General features: G+C 47.1%; 4 protein-coding genes across 4 annotated transcripts; 1 reads left to right on the top strand and 3 right to left on the bottom strand.

Annotated features, from left to right (window-relative positions):
• The first annotated feature begins 4,822 nt into the window (after nt 1–4,822).
• LOC109771666 (uncharacterized) lies at nt 4,823–5,791 on the top strand. Its single transcript, XM_020330365.1, has one exon. It carries the CDS (start codon nt 4,823–4,825, stop codon nt 5,789–5,791), a length of 969 nt encoding a protein of 322 aa, XP_020185954.1.
• Nucleotides 5,792–5,969: 178 nt separating this feature from the next.
• LOC109771664 (protein PECTIC ARABINOGALACTAN SYNTHESIS-RELATED) lies at nt 5,970–10,610 on the bottom strand. The gene is made up of 11 exons (XM_020330362.4): nt 10,207–10,610; nt 10,070–10,120; nt 9,886–9,970; nt 9,182–9,258; nt 8,887–8,975; nt 8,635–8,754; nt 7,608–7,724; nt 7,200–7,343; nt 6,989–7,112; nt 6,697–6,888; nt 5,970–6,514 (listed from the first exon to the last, which is right to left on the bottom strand). Exons 1-11 carry the CDS (start codon nt 10,537–10,539, stop codon nt 6,152–6,154), a joined length of 1,695 nt encoding a protein of 564 aa, XP_020185951.1. The 5' UTR covers nt 10,540–10,610; the 3' UTR covers nt 5,970–6,151.
• Nucleotides 10,611–17,146: 6,536 nt separating this feature from the next.
• Nucleotides 17,147–21,107, bottom strand: LOC109771671 (uncharacterized). Its single transcript, XM_045230949.2, has 5 exons — nt 21,070–21,107; nt 20,054–20,193; nt 19,592–19,806; nt 17,953–18,704; nt 17,147–17,868 (listed from the first exon to the last, which is right to left on the bottom strand). Exons 1-4 carry the CDS (start codon nt 21,105–21,107, stop codon nt 18,114–18,116), a joined length of 984 nt encoding a protein of 327 aa, XP_045086884.2. The 3' UTR covers nt 17,147–17,868; nt 17,953–18,113.
• Nucleotides 21,108–21,304: 197 nt separating this feature from the next.
• LOC109771667 (probable methyltransferase PMT9) lies at nt 21,305–25,713 on the bottom strand. Its single transcript, XM_020330366.4, has 7 exons — nt 25,176–25,713; nt 24,915–25,079; nt 24,614–24,796; nt 23,917–24,514; nt 23,085–23,197; nt 22,773–22,993; nt 21,305–22,002 (listed from the first exon to the last, which is right to left on the bottom strand). Exons 1-7 carry the CDS (start codon nt 25,416–25,418, stop codon nt 21,684–21,686), a joined length of 1,842 nt encoding a protein of 613 aa, XP_020185955.2. The 5' UTR covers nt 25,419–25,713; the 3' UTR covers nt 21,305–21,683.
• Between the last annotated feature and the right edge of the window lie 253 nt (nt 25,714–25,966).

The raw sequence follows: 25,966 nt of genomic DNA, 5'->3' as shown, positions 1-25,966 counted from the left end.
CTTGACCTTATGACAACTAGAAGTGGATACTTAATAAAACACACCCTTCCAAGTGCCAGATATAACCTGGTGATCGCTCTCTAACAGGGCGACGAGGAGGGGATCGCCGGGTAGGATTATGCTATGCGATGATACTTGGTGAACTTACCATCTACTCTCTTCTACATGCTGCAAGATGGAGGCTGCCAGAAGCGTAGTCTTCGACAGGATTAGCTATCCCCCTCTTATTCTGGCATTCTGCAGTTCAGTCCACCGATATGGCCCCTTTACACATATACCCATGCATATGTAGTGCAGATCCTTGCTTGCGAGTACTTTGGATGAGTACTCACGGTTTCTTTTCTCCCTCTTTTCCCCTTTCCCTTCTACCTGGTTGTCGCAACCAGATGTTGGAGCCCAGGAGCCAGACGCCACCGTCGACGACGACTCCTACTACACCGGAGGTGCCTACTACTACGTGCAGGCCGCTGACGACGACCAGGAGTAGTTTAGGAGGATCCCAGGCAGGAGGCCTGTGCCTCTTTCGATATGTATCCCAGTTTGTGCTAGCCATCTTATGGAACTTGTTTACTTATGTCTGTACTAAGGTATTGTTGCTTCCACTGACTCGTCTATGATCGAGCACTTGTATTCGAGCCCTCGAGGCCCCTGGCTTGTATTATGATGCTTGTATGACTTATTTATGTTTTAGAGTTGTGTTGTGATATCTTCCCGTGAGTCCCTGATCTTGATCGTACACGTTTGCGTGCATGATTAGTGTACGATTGAATCGGGGGCGTCACAGGATGCCTGGCTCTCACAATGATCTCAATGTCCTCCAGCGATATTCTATTTTGCAAGGCCTTTTACCGGTGACAATCCACCTTTCAACTATGTTGTCAATGGCCATGAGTACTACATGCAATACTACCTTGCCGATGGCATCTATCCTCCATGGGCCACATTCATGAAGACTATCCAGAAACCTAAAGGTAACAAGAAATTTCACTTTGTAACTTGTCAAGACTCTGAGAACAGGCCGTCGGTCTGTTGGTCAGCCCTGCGGGAGTGCAGGCTGCCCACCCTGGTTCGAGTCTCAACTCAGCCCAGGGGGTGCTTAGTGATTTTCTTCTATAAAAATATGCCGCCAAGGGTTAGTCCTGGTTGCTCTCGGTTTTTTTAACTTGTCAAGACTCTGCTAGAAAAGATGTTGAGAGCTTTTTGGTGTGCTTCGAATAACACTTTTGCGATTGTCTTTGGCCCTGCCGAGTATTGGAATCCTAAGACTGCATAACATAGTCATTAAGGATGCAGAGGGGACCAGGATGACTTTCAGTATCTCTTTAGTGGGCACCCGGATGGAGCCTAACATAAGCCAAACAGGATTGAAACTTCCTCCATGCAAGCACAGTGAAGGATCAAGGACCGTCAAGCTTACAACCGACTTCAAGATTATCTTATTCGGCACCATCGGCAACTTCATAACACTTAGTTATTGTGTTTTTATCATGTTTATTTGAATTCTTAGTTCATTTGGACCGTATGTTGTGTTTGAATTTGAATGTTTATGTTTGAGAACACTAAATATCTTATGTGGGGCTGCCCCACATACAACGATCAAGACAAAGCATTGCCCGTGTAAGCCCAAATAATCCCGCTTAAGTTACGCTTGAGATGGACCGGATGGCTTGGTGCTAGTACACTACATGAGCGGCGGCGGCACCTAGTCCTTGTGAACTTGCGCCGCTTGTAGCACAGCCAAGCGGAGAGCACAAGTAGTGGTGTGGGTCGGCAGGCGTGCGTGTAGGGGAAGAAAATTATGCTAAAGTAGGCGGTGAATTAAGAAACATGGTTGATATGGATGTTGAATGGGAGTAACCAAAGGCCCTCGATGGGCAGCAACGCATCCTACAACATTAACGCCAGATGCTCTCGCGATCGAAGAGCTAGCAGCGGTGTAGGCTAAGCTCTCCTCCATTAGCGAATGGGGCTTCTCGGGCATAGTGTGAGTGGATGCGTGGAGGTGAAGCCAATGGCGGTGCTCCTGCTACTGCTCACCTCGACCTCGATCTAATTGCTCCTCGACTTCTAGCAGCTATCAGCCTATCACGTGGTCGCGTGTGAAGATGTAGGCACATGTGGGTTTCATGGGATAGCCTGCAAAGTCCCACATAATTCTGACGCTAATCCGCAGGTGTCCACAAACACGTTTTTATTGGGCCTGGATGTGGGCCCCGTAGGCAGCCCACGTCCACCTGTAGCCTGATGTTCAGGTTTTTAATTAATGTGTAAAGTTTGAAAAGTGTTTGGAAGAATTGGTAAAAATAATATTTTAAAGGGATTAATTGATAGGGGGTCTGCTAGAAGAATAAACATTGAATCCCTTAAATGTTGTAGGAAAATGGGATAAGGGAAAGCTTTTGGACTTTTAGGATAGTGGGTTTGCTAGAGATGCATTGATGGGTTTAAGTCTTAATATGTTATCAGGTATGCGGTGTTCTAGGGCATAAAAAATGAATGTGTGATATTATGGGCTTGTTTTCTCTTTTCTCTCATGGGCTTCTCTCTTTTCTTAGATGTATAGTTTTAAGAAAGGGCGAAGCTAGGCACTGGCCCGCCGGCCCAATTTTCGGCCGCCTACCTAGCAATCGTTGGATTGAGGGGACGTTGACCGTCAGATCTCAGCTCATCTTTTCTTTTTTATTTCCCTATCCTTTTTCTTCGTCTCTAGCACGCACAAAGGGCAGCGAGCCCATCGACCCTGCCATGGATGCACGACCTCGAAGCACCGCCAGCTCACACCGCTCGTTGCGCTGTCGCCACCGCTCGCCGGTTGATGCACTGGTGCCCCATGGCACGCCCCCCTTATGCAGCAAATTGGACCCAACAAAAAAAATGCCGGCCGGCCCCTGGAGTTCGTCACCGCTGCAGCTCCGCCGTAAAGCCATTGCAGTAGACGGTTGCATCAATGGTGACGTGTCGATTCTAGCTTTTTGTCGCCGGTCTCTGGTTGAAGCTTTTCAAAATAGGGTTGAAGCTTTTCATGCCAACAATTGCAACTTTTTCGTTCTGTACTCGCGAGGTTGAAGCTTTCTATAAAGCTGGTTGAAGCTTCCCAATTCGACGGTTGTATGTTTTTTTATTTCGTAGTGGCCGAATGAAACTTCTCTATTTCACCGGTTGAAGCTTTTAAAAACTACGGTTGAAGTATTCACATGAACGGTTGTAGCTTTTTCAGTTGCACGGGTGGTCCATCAAAACTTTTTCAAACTATGGTTGAAGCTTTCATATGAATGATTGTAGCTTTTTTCAGTGCACAGAGTCCGGTTGAAGCTTTATATGCCGTGGGTTGAAGCTTTCAAATCAAAAAGTTGTAGCTTTTTGGGTCGTCGGTTGCAGCATCGATGGAGGAACAAAAAAAGCTTTCGGGTTCGTTTTGGGAGGAGATGGTTGCAGTGGTGGGGGAGGAGGTCGCGCGGCTGTGATTGTAGCATCTCCAGTGGATGATTCCATCGTGGGAAACTACGAGCAGCAGCTCGCGGACGGCATGTCCATGGCAGCTTTCCAACTCTGGCTCGCCGGGGCGGAAGGAACCTGCAAGCCGGGGCAGTGGAAGAAGTGGGCATATGCGCTGAGGTTGGAGGTGGGGACCTATGCGGGATTGGGACTAGCAGTGGCGGAGCCAGGAAAATTTTATCAGTAGGGCCAAATGCTAATAAAACTAGTTGGGGAGGGCCAAGACATTGAAAAACGGGCTTTTAAGAGCAAATAGTCACTAATTTTTACATTGTTCATGGGCAAACTAGGACTGCATCTTTGATGTTAGGGGCCCCTGCCCCCCCCCCCCCCCCCTCCATCTCCGCCACTGCGGACTAGCCGGCTGCGGGATCTGAGGGAGGAAGACGAGGAGCGACTGAAAGAGAGAAGGGGATCCGAAGGAAGAAGACGAGCGGCTGAGAGAGAAGGGGATCGGGGAAAGAAGACAGAAGAAAATAGGGTTTGTCTAGGGCACATCTAGATGTGCTATAGTTATTGCACATCTAAGTGAGACAATCAAGTATAGAAAGGAAAAGAAAAAAAGCAAAAGAAAATTCCCACACGAATCTCCGCATAAGATCAATGACATAGGATTTAGATGTGCAATACTTATGGCACATCTAGATATGCTTTAGCAAAACTGGAGAAAATAAGATAAGGATAGGTAGGGAGCTGTGCGAGACGTAGGATGGGCTTGATCGTGTGGCTCGCGTGCGGCCAGCTGAAGTTTCAGCCGGTCGGCGGGCACAAACGTTTTCTATACTTCACTAAAACATGAAAAAAAAAATCTGCCTGTTCTTAAAAAAAAGGGGAAAATGCAGTCCGTTTGGAGCTGAACTGAGATTTGCCTTGTGCGTTGGATACGGAAAACGGAAAAGTGTCCGAATTGAACTTGGGATCGGCAGGTTGTCAGGATATATATTGCTCCCGGAACTCATTTTGGAGTCGGCAAGAGTAATCACATCACGGCAGCAGGCATTGCATGGCTGCTTACCTTAACGCGCCGCGCGCGCGAGATTCTCTCTAAAGTCTAAACCCTAATCCCTGAAGTCGATCCGCCGGCATGGCGCGGCGGCCGCAGAGGTGGACCAGGAACCTCAGCAGCGGCGAGTCCACGAGGTTTCCCTTGAGCGCCAGCCAGCAGGCGGTAGTCGCCATCGCCGAGCTCGTCTACTGGGCGACAGTTGACGACGGAGCCGACGAGAGCGTGAGCGTGCGCGTGGCCGTACACGCCAACACCGGCGAGGAGACGGAGACGTTCGTGCTGTCGCCGGAGAGCCCCGTCTTGGGGCTGAGGTCCCCGGTGATGAACCAGGAGTTCTCGCTGGAGGTCCGCTCCGCTGCCCACGCGGTTGTTCGGTTATATGGTTTCCTTCTCACAGTGCCGCCTGAACCCGGGACGGCGGACGACGAGCTCGATATGAGCTGCCCCGGCGACGACGAGCTGGTGGAAATGGAATACTCCCCCGAGGGCCGGCGGTTTCTTGGAGGCCCGGCGCCGTGGTTCGCCGCCGCGGGGTGCACGGCCGGCTGCATGCGGGTCGCCGTCGTGGAGGACGACCAAGAAGAAGCAGCAGCAGACAGCAAGGAGATCCTGGTGCTCTACCGCTACGCCCCCTTCTCGGTATCATCGGACGGCGTGGTCGCGCGAGGGAGCACCAGGGCGCACCTGCTCCGGTTCATGGCCACCGGCGACCACACGGCGAGGTCGCTGGCGTGGGCCGGGTCGTCTCTGGTCCGGCTGATATACCCCGGTGACTTCAGCGAGCAGCTCCAGGAGCTATGGTCGAGCCTGGCGTCGCAGGTGAGCGTGCTGCCGCGTGCCGCGCGCGTCGAGGTGTTCGTCGACGTCGGCGTCCTCCGGAGGTCGGTGTTCGTCGACGACAGCATCCTCCGGAGGTCGTACTACACGCCCGAGCGCATGGAGTGGATGCGCTCCGTGCTGGAGGAGACGGTGGAGGAGCCGTGGCCCGTGCGCTTCACCGGCATGGAGCTGCACCTGCCGGAGCCGATGCGGCGCGACCATGATAAAGACGAAGCCGCCCTCGATGACGATGACACGGACGCCGGTGAACGGCCAGCAAAGCGAAGGAGGGTCGTCGCCGCCGGGGACGATTGCCCCGTCTGCTTGCAGCTGCTCGAGGGCGACGACCTCGTCGCGTGGCCCGGGTGCGGCAAGCCCCACGTCTTCCATGGCGCGTGCTTGGAGCGCGTCCTCGTGGAGAGCAAGACGTGCCCTATTTGCAGGCGCGCGCTGTACGTCGAGCCTAAATAAACTCTAAAGCAAGGAGGCTCGACGTTCGGCAAGTTGTAGTACAAATGTGCAACTAGCTGTTCTTCAGAAATTATTTGTTCTGCTGAAAGATACTAGCATTCTTGGGTTTCATGGTCAGTTCATAAATGAATGAATCATGGAAGTGAAAATTGTTTGTTCAGTCATGGTGCACAAACTATTTTTGGGAAATTCATATGCATCAACTGAACTTCCATATACATGTAGTTTCTAGATGAAAAACTCTACACAAACAAAACTGGAAGTGGAAAAAAATAGTTATATGAACTTACGGTTATAGGATGGATTGTATGAACAAAGGAATTAATTAAGCTATGCACAATCACTTGTAGTCTATATAGTTTATGCTCTACACATGCAATGGGAGAGGGGGTTCTCCCAGAGGTCATAGTGCGGGAAGGTGGCCTCGGGGAGGCCTGTTCGTGTCTGGTGAGTGATCATCACATCCTCCACGAAATTCGCCCATGGCATGTATGGGTTGCCGAAGAACTTCGACATGAGCCCCTTGTCCGGCTTGATAGACTTGAGCCTATGTCGCCCCATGTAGCGGCGGAAGCCGATGATCAGCTTCGCAAAATTGCCGCCATGGGTCATGACGAATACGTCCGACTTCAGGCATACCAGGAAGTCCAATGCAGCAAGGCTGGTTACATGCTTCTTGAAATGCTCTATCTCCTCCTTGCTTGCGAGATCTTCTTTGGTAACCTGCAAGCAACAAAGATAATGGTTCAGTTGTCTCTACAACAAAACCACCTGCTGATGGTTGCTTGCCCATCCATAGGTAATTGTCTCAGTTTCATTTCTGAAACTGTAGTTTCGCGTTATGTCCATATAAAGGCACTTTGAAGTTTGAAGGCAACAAACAGGATTTGCAGTAGAACACCTACCAAATTGGGGAACATATTCCTCAGCGGTGCCATTCTATTGTTTCCACCATACACTTGCCCTGATGCAACATATATCTGAGTCTCCTTCGTATATCCCATTGCACGCAGAATGAAACCTATTTCCCCAGGCTCAAGCGGGCAGCGGCCTTCTTTTCTCTTTTCCAGTGCTAAAGACCAAAGGTGAGATCCATTCTGCATATATACAAGAGAAATATATGTAACTACTGTACTCTGTGACCTTATTCTCCTCAGGCTAAAATCATTGTCTAGAGAATTCACATTAGTATATCACCTTGAAGCGTCTTGGCCATTGTTTCTGTCTATATTCAGCCATCATTGCTTTCTCCTCTCTGGTTCCAGCAAAATCACAAAAGGATAAACCCACCATTCCTTTCTCGAATCTAAGATGAAGAGCCCTTCAAAAGCAGGAATAACAGTGTGAGACATGTAAAAAATTGCCAACTCCAGGGCAGGTTACTCTGAAGATCGTGAGCCACACTTACATGTATGGATTTACATTCCCAGTTCGATTCCGCATCCTTGTTGCCAGTTTGTCAGCCATTTCTTCAATGCCAGGTAGAAACTTTAAGGCATGATAATTAACTCTGCATCTGAGCCGGTTAATCTTCATTGGAACATTATCATACCTGCAATGATGAGTTTACATTACACTATGGTCATCAGTCAATGGAAGTGAACAAAATAGTAAGGAATAAACTGCGTAGGGTGTAGGGGCAAGTGGGGGGAGGGGAGAGGGAGAATAGCAGAGAGCAATATTACTTGACCAATAACCACAAAGACTCTAATGTGAAGAACTACTCACTGTGCTAAACAATTATGTAACAAGTCTGAAGATATATGAACAGAATAGAGCCATGGTAATATCTTCATATAATGATATTAAGACTTACCCCAATCTATCAACAAATGGTTTGATAGACATTATCTTTTTCTCTTTGATCCTTGGAAGTACATTATCGACATAAAACTGCGCTGGTGCATATTTTGGGATGTTTTTTACAGTACGCCTGTTAAAATCAACATAATTATAGACGTTACAATTAAGTATGACAATATGTTGGCACGTAGGAAAAACAACATATGCAACAACCAAAAACAAGAAACAACATAAGCACATTTATCTAACCATAAAAGTAAATGTACATATAGGATCCATTTTGCAGGTGGCGGTATTGCTGGCATTTAACAAAAAAATCACAGGTGGTAATCATGGAAATTGGCAGAATTTTAATCACTATGAAAAATCTTATCTGGCAGATAAACCAGAATAACACATATAGGTCTATAGCTATGTCAGCCAGCAACAACGTACCAGTGCCAACCAATTATGAATAACACATATGACAGCGGATACTGTAGTTCAAAGCGCTATAATGAACTAGGATTACAGTATCGACCAGCATGGCAACATTACCTAATGATTGATAAAAATGTCACAAAGAGAAATGAGCAGAAGCAAAAAAGAAAAAGAAAAAAACATTGCAATGGCCCAGCAGTACAATCTTATTGCATCCTCAAAACTCAGGTCGCCCAATATAATAATCTGAATTGGACAAGCAGGCTTATACTTGGGGAGCAATTGATGACGTTTGAAGCAGAGACAACTCTAGTTGCACTAGCATTGCATTAGCAATATATTGCACAACAATATTGCATACATGAGAAATGCATATGTAACTTGTAAATAACGGAAACTGCAGAGCACAAACAAGCAGCAGAAGACACCTAGTTAGTTGGCTTGTTCAAGTTAATACGCTCCAAGATTAATTGTTCCCTCTAACAATATTAGTGTTGATTTTACTACAAAAGAAAGCAGTGCTCTAAAAATCAATATCATTCATGTGTTTAGACTTCAGCATCAAGCTATTAAGCTGACAGCAGCTGAGACAGATCAAAAGATGAAATAAAGCAACCAACCTTATACTGGTGAACAGCTCATCTTTTTCTGTGAACCAGTCAGGAATATCTCGAACAATGCGGACATCATCCTTCAAATAATTTATAAAATGATCTACATCGAAGATATCTTCAAATTTCCTGAATAGAAAATACAAGGTTGTCAAATATTAAATACTTCCGCCAGGAGCTAACATGGTAACAGATACAAACTACAAAGGGGCATAAGCAAGCAGGAGTCAATTCGGAAAGGAGATCAGAATTATCACTTACGTTTGATCTTTCCATATTTGATCCTGCTTCAGCACAGGCAAAATAAGTGTGGCGTTCATTATCTTAGCAATTGCAACAGCATTACATATCTGTGAATATATCAAAGTAGTGCAATCAACTGACAGTGCTTGATACAAATTAGGCAAGCTGCCATTTATACTACATAAACAAATATTGCATAACAAGTCAAAAAAATTATGTCCTCCAAAATCCACATGGAAATAAAAATCATGTGTTATTAAGGCAAAAAAAAAAGTTCAACAAATTGATAAATGTGAATAGGGTACGTACGTACAGCTATTCGTTGCTGGTTCAATCCTCCCTCAGCATGAATAAAAATATACCCAGAAGTTTCGTTCTCTGGCACAAGATCTGCAGAATAGTAGAGAAAAAAGACATAATTTATACTCATCAGGATGCAACCATGGTTTCAGGTGAATGGTTTTCATATTTTCGTAAGCTATGGTAATATAAACAGCGGGTGAGCACCAAGACAGCTTGAACTTGGGATCCCTTTCCCCAAGAGGAAGCAACAGGAATTATTGTTTCATGAAGAAAGCTTGTGTGTTACCGTGTTAGGCTATGGGTAGAAAAAGGGGTAACAAGAATTAAACTACCCGTTAAAGAAGAAATATAGAGAGAGTATTTTGTTTCTGGGTTCCCTTTCCACTTTGCTCTTGCAAATGATATCACAATTTTATCCTCATCTCAAATTCAGCCAGACACGTTTTATTTCTCCAGTCACCCAACTTGCGCTTGGAATATCTTCCAATCAAACATACTATATCTAGCAGGTCAACTGTTCAATTTACTTATGGTCTTGAGAAAATTTTATCAACTAGCCGGGCAACATATCGGCTTTGCAGTAGTATCAAGATACATGAAGATATGATGTCAAAAAACAAAAAGATACATGAAGATACCGCAAAAAGTGGTGCACTGAGAAGATACAGTCACAGTTATGAAACATCTTTCATCGCATTTCTATTCAGCACTTGCCTGAGATCTCGTCCCTGCGTCGCTCGGCACACGGCTTCCAAGACGTGGCGGCGGCATGCGGATTCTCCCACAGAGAGTTGCTCACCTGAACAGTAACACCAAGCCAAACCAAACAAACAAACGTTAAAACAGATACACGCACAAATATCCACCCAGATGCAGGCTGAGATCAACATCACTTTACCCCGGGGCACTGGAGCCGAATCCCATCCTTGCGGCACAGGTAGGGCGCGTTCTAAGGGTCCAACAACAACACGAATGTAAGCAAGCATCAGGGATCCCAACGAGACGCAACGGAGATCGAAGGGATCGAGGACTCACGAGGCGCGACCACACGGAGGGGGCGGAGACGAGCGCGCCGAGGGCGGCGCAGGCGAGGACGGCGAGCAGGATCCGGTAGGAGGCCGGGGCCGAGGGCGACCGCGGGTCCTCGAGCGCGAGGAGGGCGCGGACGGCGGCGGGGAGCGGGTACCTCTGGTGGAGCGGAGGGGGCGGGCGCAGCGCGCCGTCCTTGCCGCCGTCGCCGCCGCCGCGTGGGGAGGAGAGGAAGGGGGAGGAGGCGGAGGCGGAGGCGGCCTCCGCGTCGCGCTTCGCGGGCGAGCCGGAGGCGCGGGCCGCCGCCGCCGCCACCGTGCCGTGCCGCAGCTCGGCCATGGCTGCGTCGGTGCGAGGAGTGGGAACTGTTGGGATCTCCCGAGTGACGTGCCCGTCGCCCTCCACCGGTGTGGGTAATCGCGAATCCGCGACCAGGTTCTCGTTTTCACCGGAAATTTCGTCAAATTTTCGAAAAGTCCAGCAAAAATATTTACACAACTGAAATGGGAAGATGATCCGAACTCTTGGTATCCTCCCAGAAACTATTGCTGAATTTGGGTCATTTGGGTGAATTGATATATCATCATCACAACTGAAATTTTGGCATGCCCATGGTGCCAACCAAATGTGTCCGGTACTAGGAATCACTGTTGTTTCTGAATTTTGTAGCTATTTTTCACCCGTGGCATTTGATCGATTAGGAGTACACGCACTCGTGTCATTTGACTGGTCAGCTAAGTTTCGCGGCAAAGCCACGGGGCAATGGGTCCTTCCGGATTGGATTGACCTCACCGACGCTTCCTAGCAGAGTTAGATGGCCTCCCCAAGTGCGTGCATGATTGCTCTCTCGTTCCAGCGGTGAGAAGAAATTTTTACACGCCATCGTGTGTGCAACATGGAGGAGGCGAAGAATCACCCGAAGACAAGTTTGTAATTACAGTTTCTTTCAAAGTGTTCTTGTAACTTGGATGTTTAGTAACAACATAGTGTTAGTTATAATATAACAAAAAGAATGCCTCAAAGGGATCATGTGAAAAGTGTATGACTAATGACAGGCATTTTGATAATATCACAATTTTATGCCTTTTTTAACTCTATGGTTTTATGCTTCATACTAATATGTTGTAAAGAAAAGAAATAATCAAAGCAAAATGTCCAAGCGTCGATTCAAAAAATGGCATATATCTACGAACGAGGATTACCATTTACGTGACCATATTGTCCTATGAACCATCAAGTGGAGTGTGAATAGTTGTGGAGGCGATGGAGCCGGCACCTGCGTAGGCGGTCGGGCGGATACATGCGGAGTGGGAGAGCATACCGTGCGCCAATGTTGTGGCAAGGCAGGAAAAAACACGCGCGGCCCCACTTTGCATGCATGCGTCCAACTAGTCTGGCCAAATGGTCAACATAGGCTGAAAATGTTGAGCTCGGTGTCCATATTGTCACACTAGGAAGTATTCACTTACCATAAGTTTGATTTCTGAATGCGCTTGACGAATGTGTATATAAGATACAAGTATAATGGTTGTAGGCGCATTTTATACAATCCATTGCGGATGTAACTTGCAAATTGTAGAGTTCGCAAATGTGTTGATGTGATTATGAAAAAAAATGGCTGTGATTGTTCTTTAAGAAAAACATATGCCTCTAATCAATATACACAAAAGTGCCAAACATAATAGTTAATGAACATAACCATCCACCGCGACGTATGTGCTTGCCAAGGTCAACGACTATATATGTGCTTGCCAAGGTCAACGGCCATTAGGGAACCATGGCCATCATTATTCGGTCAGGAGAAACAGGGGAGACCTCTAGGTGGGGTATGTTTCCTAACAATAACACCACATAAACCCTTGGTCAAGAACTCATAACGTTTTGGCTGGATAATTAGAGTTGGGAAATGGGGAATTGAAGGGGCATGGAACTTTTTAAATCTATTGTGTGGTTATTAGGAGGACTCTAACATTGATAATGCATGTTGCTGCGCCCATCCAGCTTGATTCGTGCATCATAGTGTTTAAAATTATATTATATTGAGTGTATTTGAAGTGTAAGTTGTTACTTATGATTGATCATATTTTTATGTGCATTTATAGTGTAAGATGTTAATTATAATAGACCATAATGTTTGTGTTTCGGTGTCCATCTATTTGTCCAATAAATTGAGACATATTTTCGCAATATATATGTCGGGGGATGACCCCTGGGTAGGCCTAAGACGGTGATACGACGCTTCAAAACATCGGGGCGTCCAGCGTCCCTTGGTCCGGCTGCCTGGCTGCTCCGGCCGGCTCGCCACCCCGGCTGCTCCGGTCGGCTTGCCACCCCGGCTGCTCCGGTCGGCTTGCCATCCGGCTGCTCCAGTCGGCTCCCCGTCCGGCTGCTCCAGCTAGTCTGCTGCGTAGAGTCAACCGCTGCATCGACCCGACACCGACAAGACGGTCATACCGCGGCCATACCATGGCCACTATTGCTGATAAAGCATACACTGTTCACTCGTCATACGCAACATCATGTATAGTGTTATTTATCCCTGGGCACTAGTGTATAAAGTGACCCAGGGGACACTCCCTTGGAGAGGAAGTCATTCCCTTGGCCAAGAAGGCACTTACTTGGCCAAGGGGATGAGCACTCTCTCACACACATAAATGCTCACCCACGACTCCTTAGCCACACACTCACGCATACATCCATCCATGCCCATTCGGCCACAAAAGGCAACCCACACCCTCTCACACTCACACTCACATGCATGAGGCATGAAGCTCATATCTCTCCACTGCCTTGTGTAAAACAGCTTCAGGAGCAACTCTGTATTGCTACATACTCCACATATATTTCAGACATGCAGGAATAGGGGTGTTACCTCCCAACGAGGCCCCCGAACCAGGATAAACCACCGCGTGCTGCTTGCCCAATCCCGTCCCCTGATCTCCACTACAGCCTTGTCCTCACCTCAAGCCACCCTGTGGCATCTACCTTGACGCGACTCACCCTGCGAGAACACCACGACAATATAGCATCATAAAGCACAAAAGTTAAATTTACATGACTAAACCAAATGTTGATCTTAATTAAATAAGTGTTTTTAATCAAACTTATATGGTGGTCGCTTCTTGAACCTAATAGGCTCAAAGTTGCTTCAAGTTGTAAATACACGTGTTGCAACATCTGCCAATTTTTATGGAAGAGTTGAAGATATGAAGGAAAATTTAGGACATCAATACAATTGAAGGTACAAAGCGTGCTACCACAATCTGCAAATCATCTGCCAAATAGCCTAATGTCATAAATCCACACACCTTTGCTAGCCAAGTAAAAGATGGTATTTCTAACCTGCTATCAATGCATAGTAGCTGAATGTCTAACTGATGATAGGATCATATCTTGCTTTAGTATTTATCATCTAGTTTCTTCACCAAAGACGATAAATTGCTGCTGAAAAAGGAACCATAGTTTCAAGCTACCAGCATTATCACATGCTTTCTTTTATCTGATACTTTTTCATTCTCAGACAGACAGATAGGATGGAAACATGGTCAACAATTTATGTTGTTCTTGGTATGAAGTGGGGGTCGAATATAATCCATAAAAAGTAGATATGCAGCTATGCGCACTAAAAGAAGTTAAACAAGTAGCGGGTTGAAAAGCTAATCTTATGGAAACAACAATGATCGATGCAGCTTCCATGCTTGTTTGGCACAGTGATGATCCAAAATCTGCATAATAACTTTTACTAATATATTGTTTATAGATACATATATCCAAGTATGAATAGTCAACCCCACACACTTACAAAAGTCAAAACTTGTAAGTATGAGGAATAAATCCAAAAAAGGGCTAACTAATTCCTGCCCCACTGCTAAGATATTTCTAACACCACCATGTTATTAAAGGATAATGTAATTTTTTTTAAACACACTACGGCTCAGTGTCCACGTAATCTTTGTGGCCGCGACAATACAGAACGGCAACATAAGATAAAATAAAAAGGTTGTTCCATCACTGATTTTTGTCATGGTGCCGAGAAATGTTTCCATTGTGAGGAAGGCATCACAAATGAACGTTAATTAGCAATGGAACATAAATGTACCGAATGCAACCGGACAACTCCATAGTATTAGTTTGTCATTCATATATGGAGGAAACATTATTCATTTATTTTCAAAGATGCGCTGATAATAAAGAGAGAATGGCTAGAAGTCTAAACCATTTCCCAAAGTATCGTGTCAAGAAAATAGATACATGATAATGCATTTGTTGAAAGCGAGAGCCAAAAGACGGTGATGACGAACTGAATTAGATTAGGATCAAATAAATGCTAATGTTCGACATAGCAAATAGGTTCAGTTATAAAGTGGCAAAACACCTGAAACAATTATAATTTTAAACTTCTATACATAATTCGGGGTGCTTAAGTGAACCTGGTTGAAGTATTTTGTGTTGAGGAAACCCTTCAAATTGTTCCAGATCAACTTGAACATACTGCCCACATTCACAACAAAAATATGATGCAAGTTGAACACACTGCCCACATTCAGAACAAAAAATGATGCAAGGTCTGTAGTTTTAAAATTTAAAATTATTACTGCAACACACCATAATACTTGTTTTAAACTATCATACTTATACACCATTACTCTACACTCTAGCAATGCTTGAGGCAAAGCACATCACAGAGAAATAGGTAGAGTTACAGTGAATAAACAAAGGTTAACCTGCCCCGGAGCCATGTCTTAACTTCGGTGAGAACACGATGAAAGACGATCATACCATGGAAAACTTGACATAATCCCGGTTGCCACTGAATATACATGGGGTCCTTGTTTAGGGCATGAAGCATGACCAATGATGACAATCAATCACCCATGTAAACACCACCAGAACATAGTTTGTGATACGATGCAAGATCAGCTCTATCTATCAACAAAACGTCGATCCCTGCCAAATGGTTCAAGAGTTTAGGTGGAAAGGATACAAACCCAACACAACAAACATGGCTGCCGAAGGTACATAGAAGGGAGCAAAATATATGGAGGCAAAAAAGGAAGGAAATAGGGCAATAACATACCTCCTCGACCACCGCGGCGGTTACACATCGCGGACGGATGAGCTTTATCGCCATTACTTGCCCGCCTCCACGCCTGGTCCGCAACCTTGCGACCTCACTGACCGGCGGCTGTTTCCCTTTTCTTAGCCGCCTTTGTATCCTCGGGCGCTACACGGGCACACCTCTCGACAGCGGACTGCCATCAATCACCTCTCTCTTTCTCTCTAACCTATGGCGGGAGTGGGAGGGGTGGGGGTTCGCAGAGCGGGGACAGGGTTCACGGAGGGGAGTGGATACAGAGCATAATCACCATCGTTCTTTCCGGATCCGACGTTAACCCGTAGCAGTGAGCGAGAGGCATCCGATTTGACCTCTGGAATAGCAGCCCAAGGACAGTCGGCCCAAGAGCAGCCCACGCGGGAGAAAATGATGCATCGGACGGTCAGGCATGTCCAAGCCGCAGGATCCAACGGCGAAAGGCCGCGGACGCGTGAGAGGACTAGGGTTTAGGTTTAGTTTTACTGTCCTAAATAAAATTCTTCTAAAAGAAGAAAGCTTTTATCACTGATAAGTTTCGTGCTAGCAGCAGTAGTACTGGAGAGGAGCCCGTACCAAACTCTAGTAGTACTAGTATCCACGCGTATATTATGTTCCAGAATCCAGAGCTGTAGCAGCTAGGTATTCATTTTCGTCTCCTGCCGCCGCCTCCCCTCCCTACAAATGTCTGCCAGCAGCACCGCGCCCTTCTCGCCATGACGCTGCTGGAGGTCGGGAGCGTGCCTCGCCGGCGGAGGACGGCGCCTAAGCCTCCACCCGCCGCCACGGGCATTGGCCGCCATGGGCCGACGGACGCCAAGGGCGGCGGCGGATCTTGCGGCTGCCCCGTGGCGTCCGTTGCCAAAGCCGGGGAAGAAGGAGGAGAGCGCGAGGGCGAGGGGAGGATCTTGGCCGCGGACCAGAGCATGCCGCCCTGCGCCGCCGCCGCGCTCCGGCCTCGCGTCGCCTTCCGCCGCCGGGCCCAATCTTCCCCAAGCAAGAGGCGCAAGAAGCGTCGGCGGCTGCTCGACGGCGTGTTCTGGGCCGGCATCGGCATGGAGTCGGCGCCCGCCACGGCGGCGGACGACCCGTCGCTGGACGAGATCGGCGTGGTGGACGGCGCGCTGCGGGACGTCCTGAGGGGCCTGGGCGCGTCCCGGCCGGTGCGCGTCTACGGGAAGTGGCTGTGCAAGACGGACCGGCTGCTGCAGCAGCACCGGCTGCTCATGTCGCGCAAGAGCTGGCGGCGCGGCGAGCCGTTCCCGCTGGACGAGGCGCTGACGGCGGAGGAGAAGCCGAGCGTGCAGGTGCAGGCCTTCGACCGCCGCGGCAGGCCCTACGTGCTCGGCCTCAAGAAGCTGGGCTGCAACGACGCCTACCGCCTCATCGCCGGCTGGGGCAGCTTCCTGACCCACAACGGCCTGGACGTGGCGGGCGACGCCAGGGCCGAGGACCTGGAGCCGGCGATGGTGGAGCTGTGGGCGTTCCGGTCGCCGGCGCTGCAGGTGGGCGTCGCCGGCCAGCCGCGCGGCCCGCTCGGGCTCGTCGTCATGCACTACCGCCAGGGAGACGCCCCGCACGCCGACGCCGCCATCGCGGAGATCCTGGCCGCCGCCGCCGCGAACAGAGCGGCGATGCCGCCGCCATTGCCAATTGCCAGTGACAGCGAGCCGGACGAGAGGACGCTGGAGGCTGCGCAAGGGTTGCTGATGCTGAGCGAGAGCCCGGTGGATTTCGCCTGTAGAGAGAACACCAGGCGCCTGGCATCGTTGATCCTTTGATTTTCGCTTGTAGTGTTATTACTGTCCTGTGAAATGCTACAGATCAGCATTCCGAGAACCATATACTGTTATTGTCCTATGAATTCTGCACCATCAAAGTCTGCAGTTTTGCATGTCATACACCCCATATCTTATCTCTTCTGTGAACATTCCATCACAGACACAAAAACATTCCATCACAGGCACAAAACTGCCGAGAAAGGATAGCCAAAGTGCTAGGATTTTGGAAATTAAGAAAAACACCTAGGATTTTTGAAATCAGCAGCTGAATAAGATCAGAACATGAACCATTTTGCATGCCATAGCTTTTTTCCTGACGATCAAGAGTTCAAGACTCTTTCTTCCATCGCCTGACGAGAGCGCGCCTTTCTTAGTTAGGTTTCACCTCGGAGCCGGATGATCAGTCATCCCATCTCAGCGCCGGCCCGTATAAGCTTCTTGATATGGTCTATGACAGCAACTTCGTCTCTGACAATGGCGTGCCGCGAGGTCTCATGATGCGGTCCATCTGGACCAGCAGAATGACTCGCTCGTTCAGGATATAGCATAGCAAAGAACAATATAAGTAAATAAATCAAGCAATGGTCAATTGTATGTAGCAGTAGTAGGAAGCATCCAGTATGGAAGCACACAGACAGACCAATGCAGAAGTTTCAGTGATTACCATGCACCCGAGATAGCAAGCATTATCCTACTACTCAAAGAAGAGGTTCTTGGCATAAATGTGAATCAAGGATGGAAACTGCTGGGCAAGACAGTAGCTTCTGATGTGGAGACAGGCATCTGGTTTTCCACCTTCGTGCAATACAGTCACTTAGTCAGCGCTGAAACAATCGAATCTGAAATGAATACATGGGAAGTAGGGCACAAAAATCTTACCGGTTATGGATTGTACCAATTAAACCATGGTCATATATGATCCCCAGCTTTCCAGATTCAGAGACTACATTCATTACTCAGACGTCTTTTTCCACAGTGATGCTGCAAGTTATCCAAGGATCTAAAACCTGACATACATACCACAACTAGTAAACCAGGAATTACATCACAATCGACCAAGTGACCTTCACTTGCATCTTATAGTTACCACACATCATGTTCTCGGCGGCATAACCGTTGAGCTTTGAAGCAAACCTAACGGTGTGGGGTGAGAGCTCATCGCCACCTTCAGGAGCAACAGTCACCAGGAGCATCTCACCTACAGATACACATACCACGCGGCGCGCTGTTCGCATGACTTGATCATCGCCGGCAGTGAGCAAGCCATTCACTCTGCTATCATGTAGCACAATTTCACATGGAACTCTGGTGGGGGTAGCAATGATCTTGCCATGGAAATCAACAGGACCCTCAAGGATCCTGATCTCGACAGTGCCCTCGACCGCGTCCCTAACAAATGCAAAGTTCATCTCCAATGTGCTGTGCATGCTGACAAGCGTGCCTGTTTCGACCCCATATTTGAAGTTTGATGTCTGTCTTGTGATGCCATTAATATCCAGCATGCCTTTGCTGAGCCTTTCATCCTTGACCTCCCTCCCATGCACATCCTTAACCTTCAGATTGATTTCAAAGAATAGCGAACCACAGACCGCAAGTCCTCTCTTTGGACCAGTCAAAACCAATGAATTGTCCTTCAAAATAAGCACATATAGATAAATTGCTGGTGTATCTTTTGGAATGTCTATGTCTGAAATCGAAGCTTTTAAATTTCTTTGCTTGAGTTTGAACGAGGAAACAAGATTACCAGAATAGATATATACAGTACTTTTCAGGCATGTTTCACGTTTGCGTTCATTTTGTCTACTCTTCTTAATCACACAAGGGTTGTGGTACAGCAAAACTGAAATGCAGGAGTATTGGCAAATCATAGGCCACCGAACATTATTAGCTATGTAAAAGGGACGTTAAAAACAACACATATTTAACTGATAATATCAGCACAGCAAACATAACATAACCATCTATGAGGTCCATCGTTTAAGTATATAATATACAGAGCCTAAATAAGGTTATTCATGTGGAACACATTTAAAAAAATCATTGAATAATGTTCTCCCTACATAAATACGAGAACTGTATGATGGCCCAAGTATAAAACAGATTTTACTCTACTCTATACCATACCTGCACCCACATAGGACCAGATAGAATATATTTTTTTTGATCATTTTATTGGAGTTTTCAGTCACACAAAGTTGCAAATATGTTTCATGTGCCAACAATCGATTGACGATTAGCACACATATAAACCCTCCATTACGAATTCACTATTCTTATTTCAAATGACTGTATCAGATGATAGATATCAAGAGCAATACAAGGAACACACCACTGGGAAATTAAAATTATACTTACGTGCATAGAAGTGCATTGGCTATCATGCAAGCAAAATATAAGTAATACTCCCTCCGTCCGGAAAAACTTGTCCAAGCTTGTGCCTCAAATAGATGTATCTAGCACTAATTTGGTGCTAGATACATCCATTTGAGGGACAAGCTTTTTCGGACGGAGGGAGTACCTCTGAGGTGATGAACTGGTGATTGTCCTTGTCGCGCCGGAATAAATAGACACATTTGCGATCCAAATCATCCCTGGCTATTACCGTACCATAGACATTAAGTGGGTAGCCATAGTCAGAAGAAACAATCTTGACTGAGAGAATATTTGCTGAGTGAAACAACGGGAATCCCTCTCCGAAGGTTTTGTGAGTATGGCGCATTGGGCCATAAGGGGCTGTGAAAAGAGAGGGACATACATTTCAGATGCATGAATACTAACACATGTATAAAATGAACGGATCCATCACCGACAGAAAAGAACAAGATGCTGACATTTATAAGAAATCGCATCACAATTAAACTGGGTCCATTCTTAATGAAAATCGGAAAAGAAAAAAAATACAGGTTCAACTCAACCACGGTTGACAACGCGCGATCGACAGCGAGCTGGCAGGAGAAACGGTGGGGAAGCGGGGACTTACACTCCTTGTCGAGATCGAGCCTGGGATCGAAGCAGAAGCGGGTGTACACGTACTCCCTCTGCTTGGGGTCGTACTCGCTATACCTCGGATTGAGAGGATTGACGCCCACCGCCTCCTCCACCGCCGGCCGGCTTCTTCTTCTTCAACAGCCGCCCATCCGCCTCCCGATCCCTTCCCGGGGCAACCGCTACGGGAGGAAAATCGCCGCCCGCCATCGGAGGGAGGAGGGTAGGGGAAAGGGAACCACGACCGAGCGAGTGGGCTGGCCGGCCCACTTCTCAGAAACCAAGAGAATGTTTTTTTTCCTATTTCGCTAAACCATCGGCCGATTTTTATTTTTATTTGTTAAAGGAAATCCCCTGAAAAATGTTACGGTTAGGCTCTGCTTAGATTTATTTATTTATTTTATGAGTTTCCTTGGCCTATAAGTTTTCTAGAAAAATTACAGTTTTACATCTTGTGAGGTATTTAATAAATCAAATAAATATTGTAATTTTAACAACTTTTGGCATCACAAATATTCTTGCTATTTTGGAGTATTATTCGAAATATCTACTCTCTCCGTTCCTAAATACTCCCTCCGTCCCAAAATTCTTGTCTTAGATTTGTCTAGATACGGATGTATCTAATACTAAATGTAAGTATTTTTCTTTCTAGAGATTTCAACAAGTGACTACTCCCTCCGTTCCTAAATATAAGTCTTTCTAGAGATTCTAACAAATGACTACATACGAAGCAAAATGAGTGAATCTACACTCTAAAATATGTCTACATACATCCGTATGTTGTTATCCATTTGAAATGTCTAAAAAGACTTACATTTAGGAACGGAGGGAATATATATGAAGCAAAATGAGTGAGTCTACGCTCTAAAATATATCTATATACATCCGTATGTGGTATTCCATTTGAAATCTTTAAAAAGACAAATATTTAGGAACAGAGGGAATAGTTCAAACCTCGCTCTTGTCTTGAAAAAAGAGGAGAAACTCCTCTCATATCCTCTGCTGGTTCACCTTGACATCTCTTTGTTTCTCCCTCGCAGCTCAGCCATGGCGGCGTCGGTGCAAGGAGAGTGTCACGGTTGCGGGATCTTCCGAGTGACTGACGGCATGCCCGTTGCACGAGACGAGACCAGATTGGTTACGTGTGTGGGTCAGCAACCAGGTACTAGATTTAAGCGGAAATTTCATCAAAATTCCAAGAAAAAAGAGAAAAACATTTGCATTTCAGACAAAAAGAGACATGAACTTAAGCTTTGTCATGACAAAAAGAAAAATTTATAGCATAGTTTTACGCTTTTTATGAACACATTGACATGAAAAGTAATGGCCAATGGCAAATCTCCAAGTGTCAATTCTAAAATGGATCAATTTACGAAAGTGAGATTAGCATTTTTCGACGACCCCTATGAATTCTGAACCATTTAAGTCTGCAACTCTGCATGTCATACTCCTCCTATCTCTTCTGTGAACATTCCATCACAGACACAAAACTGCGGAGAAAGGATAGTGTGTAAAAGTGCTAATGGAGAAGGTAGAGAACTACTGTATGATACAGTAGGATTTGGGAAACGACGGTTAGCAGTGGCTACTTAAGACCAGAACAAGAACCATTTTGCGCTTGCTTGCTACGACGATGCCTGTGGTGCCTGATCCCATAGCCTTTTCCTCACGATCAAGACTCTTTCATCGCCTGACGAAAGCGCGTCTCTCTTTGGTTTCACCTCAGATGACCAGTCGTCCCATCTCAGCGTGGGTAGAAGCTTCTTGATGTAGTCTATGACAGCAGCTTTGTCCCTGATGATGGCATACCCATGAGGCCTCATGATGCGGTCCATCTCGATCAGCAGATCTTCCAGGCCACAGCCCTGATTCTCCATCTCAGAGAACAGGAGCCAGGCGTGAAGGAGGTCGTACGTACGAGGGTATGTCGAGAATGACTCGCACCTTCAGTAACAAAGAACCATAAATAAACAGAATCAAGTAGCAGTCGATGGTATGGAGTAGTAGTATGAAGCATCAAGTATGGTATGGAAGTACAGAGAACAATGCACAGGTAATTTATTTCATCAATAACCACAAAGCCCGAGATGGCAAGAACCATGTCGCTAGTTAAGGAACAAGTTCTGGCATATGAGTAAATATGAATCAAGAATGGAAACTATTAGGCAACAGAGGAGCCGCTGGTGTGGAGACAGGAATCTGGTTTTTCATCTTTGTGCGATTCTACTATATACAGTTTTTCCAGTGCCCATCAGTTAACGGCAGGGTACTTTTGTAGCAGCTAGGAAGGAAAAATTTCAATGGGAGAACTCTGATTCTATTCATGACACCATGTCTGGAATGTGACGAGTGTATTATATATTAAAAGTGTGCATTCAGTATAATGACATAAAATTGAAACAACATAATACTATTGCTACACCCGACATAGGGAAATATACAGCGCTTTGTCAAGCACCAAAATGTGGTACTCATATAGATAACCACTAAAACACAAGTTCCACGTATGAGCACTTGTCAAAATATTGACCTATTCTTTATGCAATTAAAACCTCTGATATAGTTATAAAATTATACCATGTGTGTCACCGAACAAAAAATATTCTAATCTAAGAATTTAGGTATGCATAGTCACTTAGGCAGCATTGAAACAATTGAATCTGAAATGAATAGATGAGAAGTATAGGACAGAAGGTATTTCACAAACATCTTACCAGTTATGGATTGTCCCTATCAAACCACGGTCATATATGATCTTCAGTTTTCCAGATTCCATGAAAGGGACTACATTCATTACCCAGACATCCTTTTTCCTCAGTGATGCTGCAAATCCACCAAGGTTAGCATTCATATCCATAACATTTCTGAAGGAATACTTCTGTATCTCAGATTTCATAAGTTTCCAGTACTGAGCAACTCTAGAATTCCAAATTTCCTGCAGACAGTATTCAAAGGTTAAACACTCAAGATCATCATCTGGGAAGGGTGTGGCTTCATATAGCAAAATCAGTCATCAAAGTACTCACATTGTCTTCAGTAAAATTCTTTGAACTGATTCCAATCTCTTCCAGACGAGGGGGTGGTGCTGTGAGCCTTTGTGGCCAGGGAAGCAGTTCGCTTCCTTTAACCTTGTTAACTCCTGGTTAAATATAAGAACATTACACCATCAGGGTACAGGTATGCTAGCCAACACTTGATGTTTGATATTAGAGTAATTTATGTAAGAACTACAGGTAAAGTTGGAAATTTCATTACAGAAACTTGTAATGAAAATTTTCTTTAATAACAGTTACAGCAGCAGACAATATACATATATGAACAGATGAACTGAACCAAATATGGCAATATACTACTACAGTTTCAAACTAGAGGTGTTAATTGCAGGAAACTCTGCTGCAGAAATTGGAAACTATCAAACCATATACGCCAATATTCTACTACAGTTCAAACCAGATATAGTGCAAACAAAGCAAAGGTAACCAATGTTGGTGGCATGCAGGCATATTGTCATGGCCAGCAAATCAGCAGCAAAGAGTGATCTGTGGAGGCCAAAAATTGCAGAATAAGGGGGCACATGATGTCTTAATGGCAAGTGATAGAGCGGGAAACAAGTGGTTTGATCCTGTTAGTAGGCGATAAGGCAGATCAAACAGGGTTGGAAAGGGGTATTCCCTTCAGGTAAAAGGTTGACCAAAGTACCCTTCTATATTATGGCTAGCCAATGCTCAACAAAGGGTTATAACATGTGTGAACTTTTGCCAGGGTGAAGTATATTTCAAGCAGAAGAAAGCAAGAGACAGAGAATAAACTATGGTAACTCAATAATAATCTTGAGGCAAATCAGGAAAGTGGGCTTACTCTTGGAGTAGGGAGTTATGCATGCTTTCATGAGGACATTCCAAGCAGCATCTGGGTCATCATCATGGCCACACATGGGAGGAAGTGCTCTGGGCTCTCTCCTCATATAGCACCCATTTGTCAATGGTTTGACCCATATCACCGTCTGACCCTCCTTTGAAGCAATCCTCCAGCACATCCTCTGAGCAAGATTGCTCATCTGCTTCCATATCTTCCGGTTAACTGGGTCATGATGAGCATAAGCCTCTGGTGACGAATAAACGAAATACCCTCCAGGCCTCAAAACCCTATCCACTTCCAGCAACAAGATCCCATCCCTCTGCAACCAGTCAATTCGACAGCGTGAGCAATGCGCCAGCTCGAATGAGCGGCTTGGATATGGCAGCCTCCTTGTGCCCAGCACACCAAGGGTCGACGGTATCCCCCTCTCAAGGGCAAACTGAATCTGGTTCTCGTGCACATCGTTGGGAGCAAGCGACATCGCAATTATATCTAGCGGTAGGAGGTAAGCCCCGAAGCTAGCAACCCCGCAGCCGACGTCGAGCACGTTCCTGATGTTGCCTTCGTTGTTCAGCTTGTCATTCGGAAACCCCAACATCTAGCATCACACCAATCAATATTGGCACTGTTCGTTAGCTTCTGAATGTAACCAAAAGGTGGTGGGTTAACTGCTATGGGAGCTTAGAACATTTCGAACCTGCGCGAGGTTCACAATGTACTTGTCGGCGCCGTAGTGGAAGTGGGTGCCTCCGCCGGGGAAGTTGATCTTGTCACCGTTCACCACCATCCACCTCTGGTCTGACTTCTCGGAGGCGAGGTGGGTGTGGGGTATGTTGGCCGTCCACACCTCGTCCCGGCTCCTCGGCCACCTGATCGGCACCTAGGCATCGCCACACACATCACATCGGCGTGAGCGAAAACAAAGGGAGACGGGCACGATTCGACATATGATGTGCTCATCCTGGACCATGCATGCATATGCTCGTGGATGGACTCACCAGGTAGCCATCGGGTGAGGGGATGAGGCAGTTGAGGCGGCGGGGCGCGGGCGGGCAGTGGCGCTCGTAATGCTCCATGAGGGAGAGGTTGAGCCTGAGGCGGAGCTGGTGGTGGAGGCCCCGGTCCAGGCACGGGATCAGCTCCGAGTGCCGCGCGTCGCACACCTGCGCATACAAGCCCGGGCGGAGTCAGCGAATCGAACCACCCGCCGTTGGCACGTACCGGAAACCGCGACGGCGAGGTGTGCGAACGTTACGTACCGGGAGGGAGGAGAGCGCGAGGCCGGCGGGGAGCGGGGCCTGGGCCTCGACCTGCGAGGCTCGGAGGCGGAGGCGAGGGCGGCGGAGGGTGGGGCCGAAGGCGGCGCCGTGGAAGAGGCAGAGGAGCGCGAGCGCGAGGGCGGCCCCGGCGAGGGCGCACGCGAAGGCCCGGCGGCGGCCCGGCGCGCCCCCGCCCCACCCCCGGCTGCCCGGCGGCGGCGGCGGCGGCGGGTGCGGCTTCATCGCGGCGGCGTCCCGCTCCCCGTCGCGCCTTGCCGCGGGGACGCGGGGGCAGGGGGCACGTGAGGCGGCGGGCGGCTGCTCGTTGATTTGATCGATTGATTGATTGATTGATTACGCGGCGTGGGCGTGGGCGTGGCGGTGGCGGTGGCGGTGGCGGGGTGCGGGCGCGGAAGCGGAAGGGTGGAGGCGCGTGGAATGGAGCGGCGAAAACATTGGGAGCGGTACACGGGGGGTGGCATGGCACTGGCACAGGGCACAACGAGACGGAGGGTGGACCGCGGTCTACCGGCGGGTGGACCGCGCGATGACCTGTCACGGGAGCGGCCCAGGGAATGAAGAAGCCCAATAAGTGAAAGACTAAAAACTTCTCAAAAAAAAGTGAAAGACTAAAAAAAAAACTGGAGCAAGTGATATTTATGTGCTCAGACAGAGAAAAAAAATGGCTCTTTTCTAACATTAGAACCTCCTGGTAATAAGTCCCTGCTTTTACAGCCAGTGGAGCGATAGAAGCAGGAGCTTCATCTGTCCACACATAGCAAAACAATAGC

This window comes from Aegilops tauschii, chromosome 7, assembly GCF_002575655.3.
Source record: "Aegilops tauschii subsp. strangulata cultivar AL8/78 chromosome 7, Aet v6.0, whole genome shotgun sequence".
NCBI classification, from domain to species: Eukaryota; Viridiplantae; Streptophyta; class Magnoliopsida; order Poales; family Poaceae; genus Aegilops; species Aegilops tauschii.
Note: the sequence above shows the minus strand (reverse complement) of the source record. Positions and strands in the feature narration are given on the sequence as shown.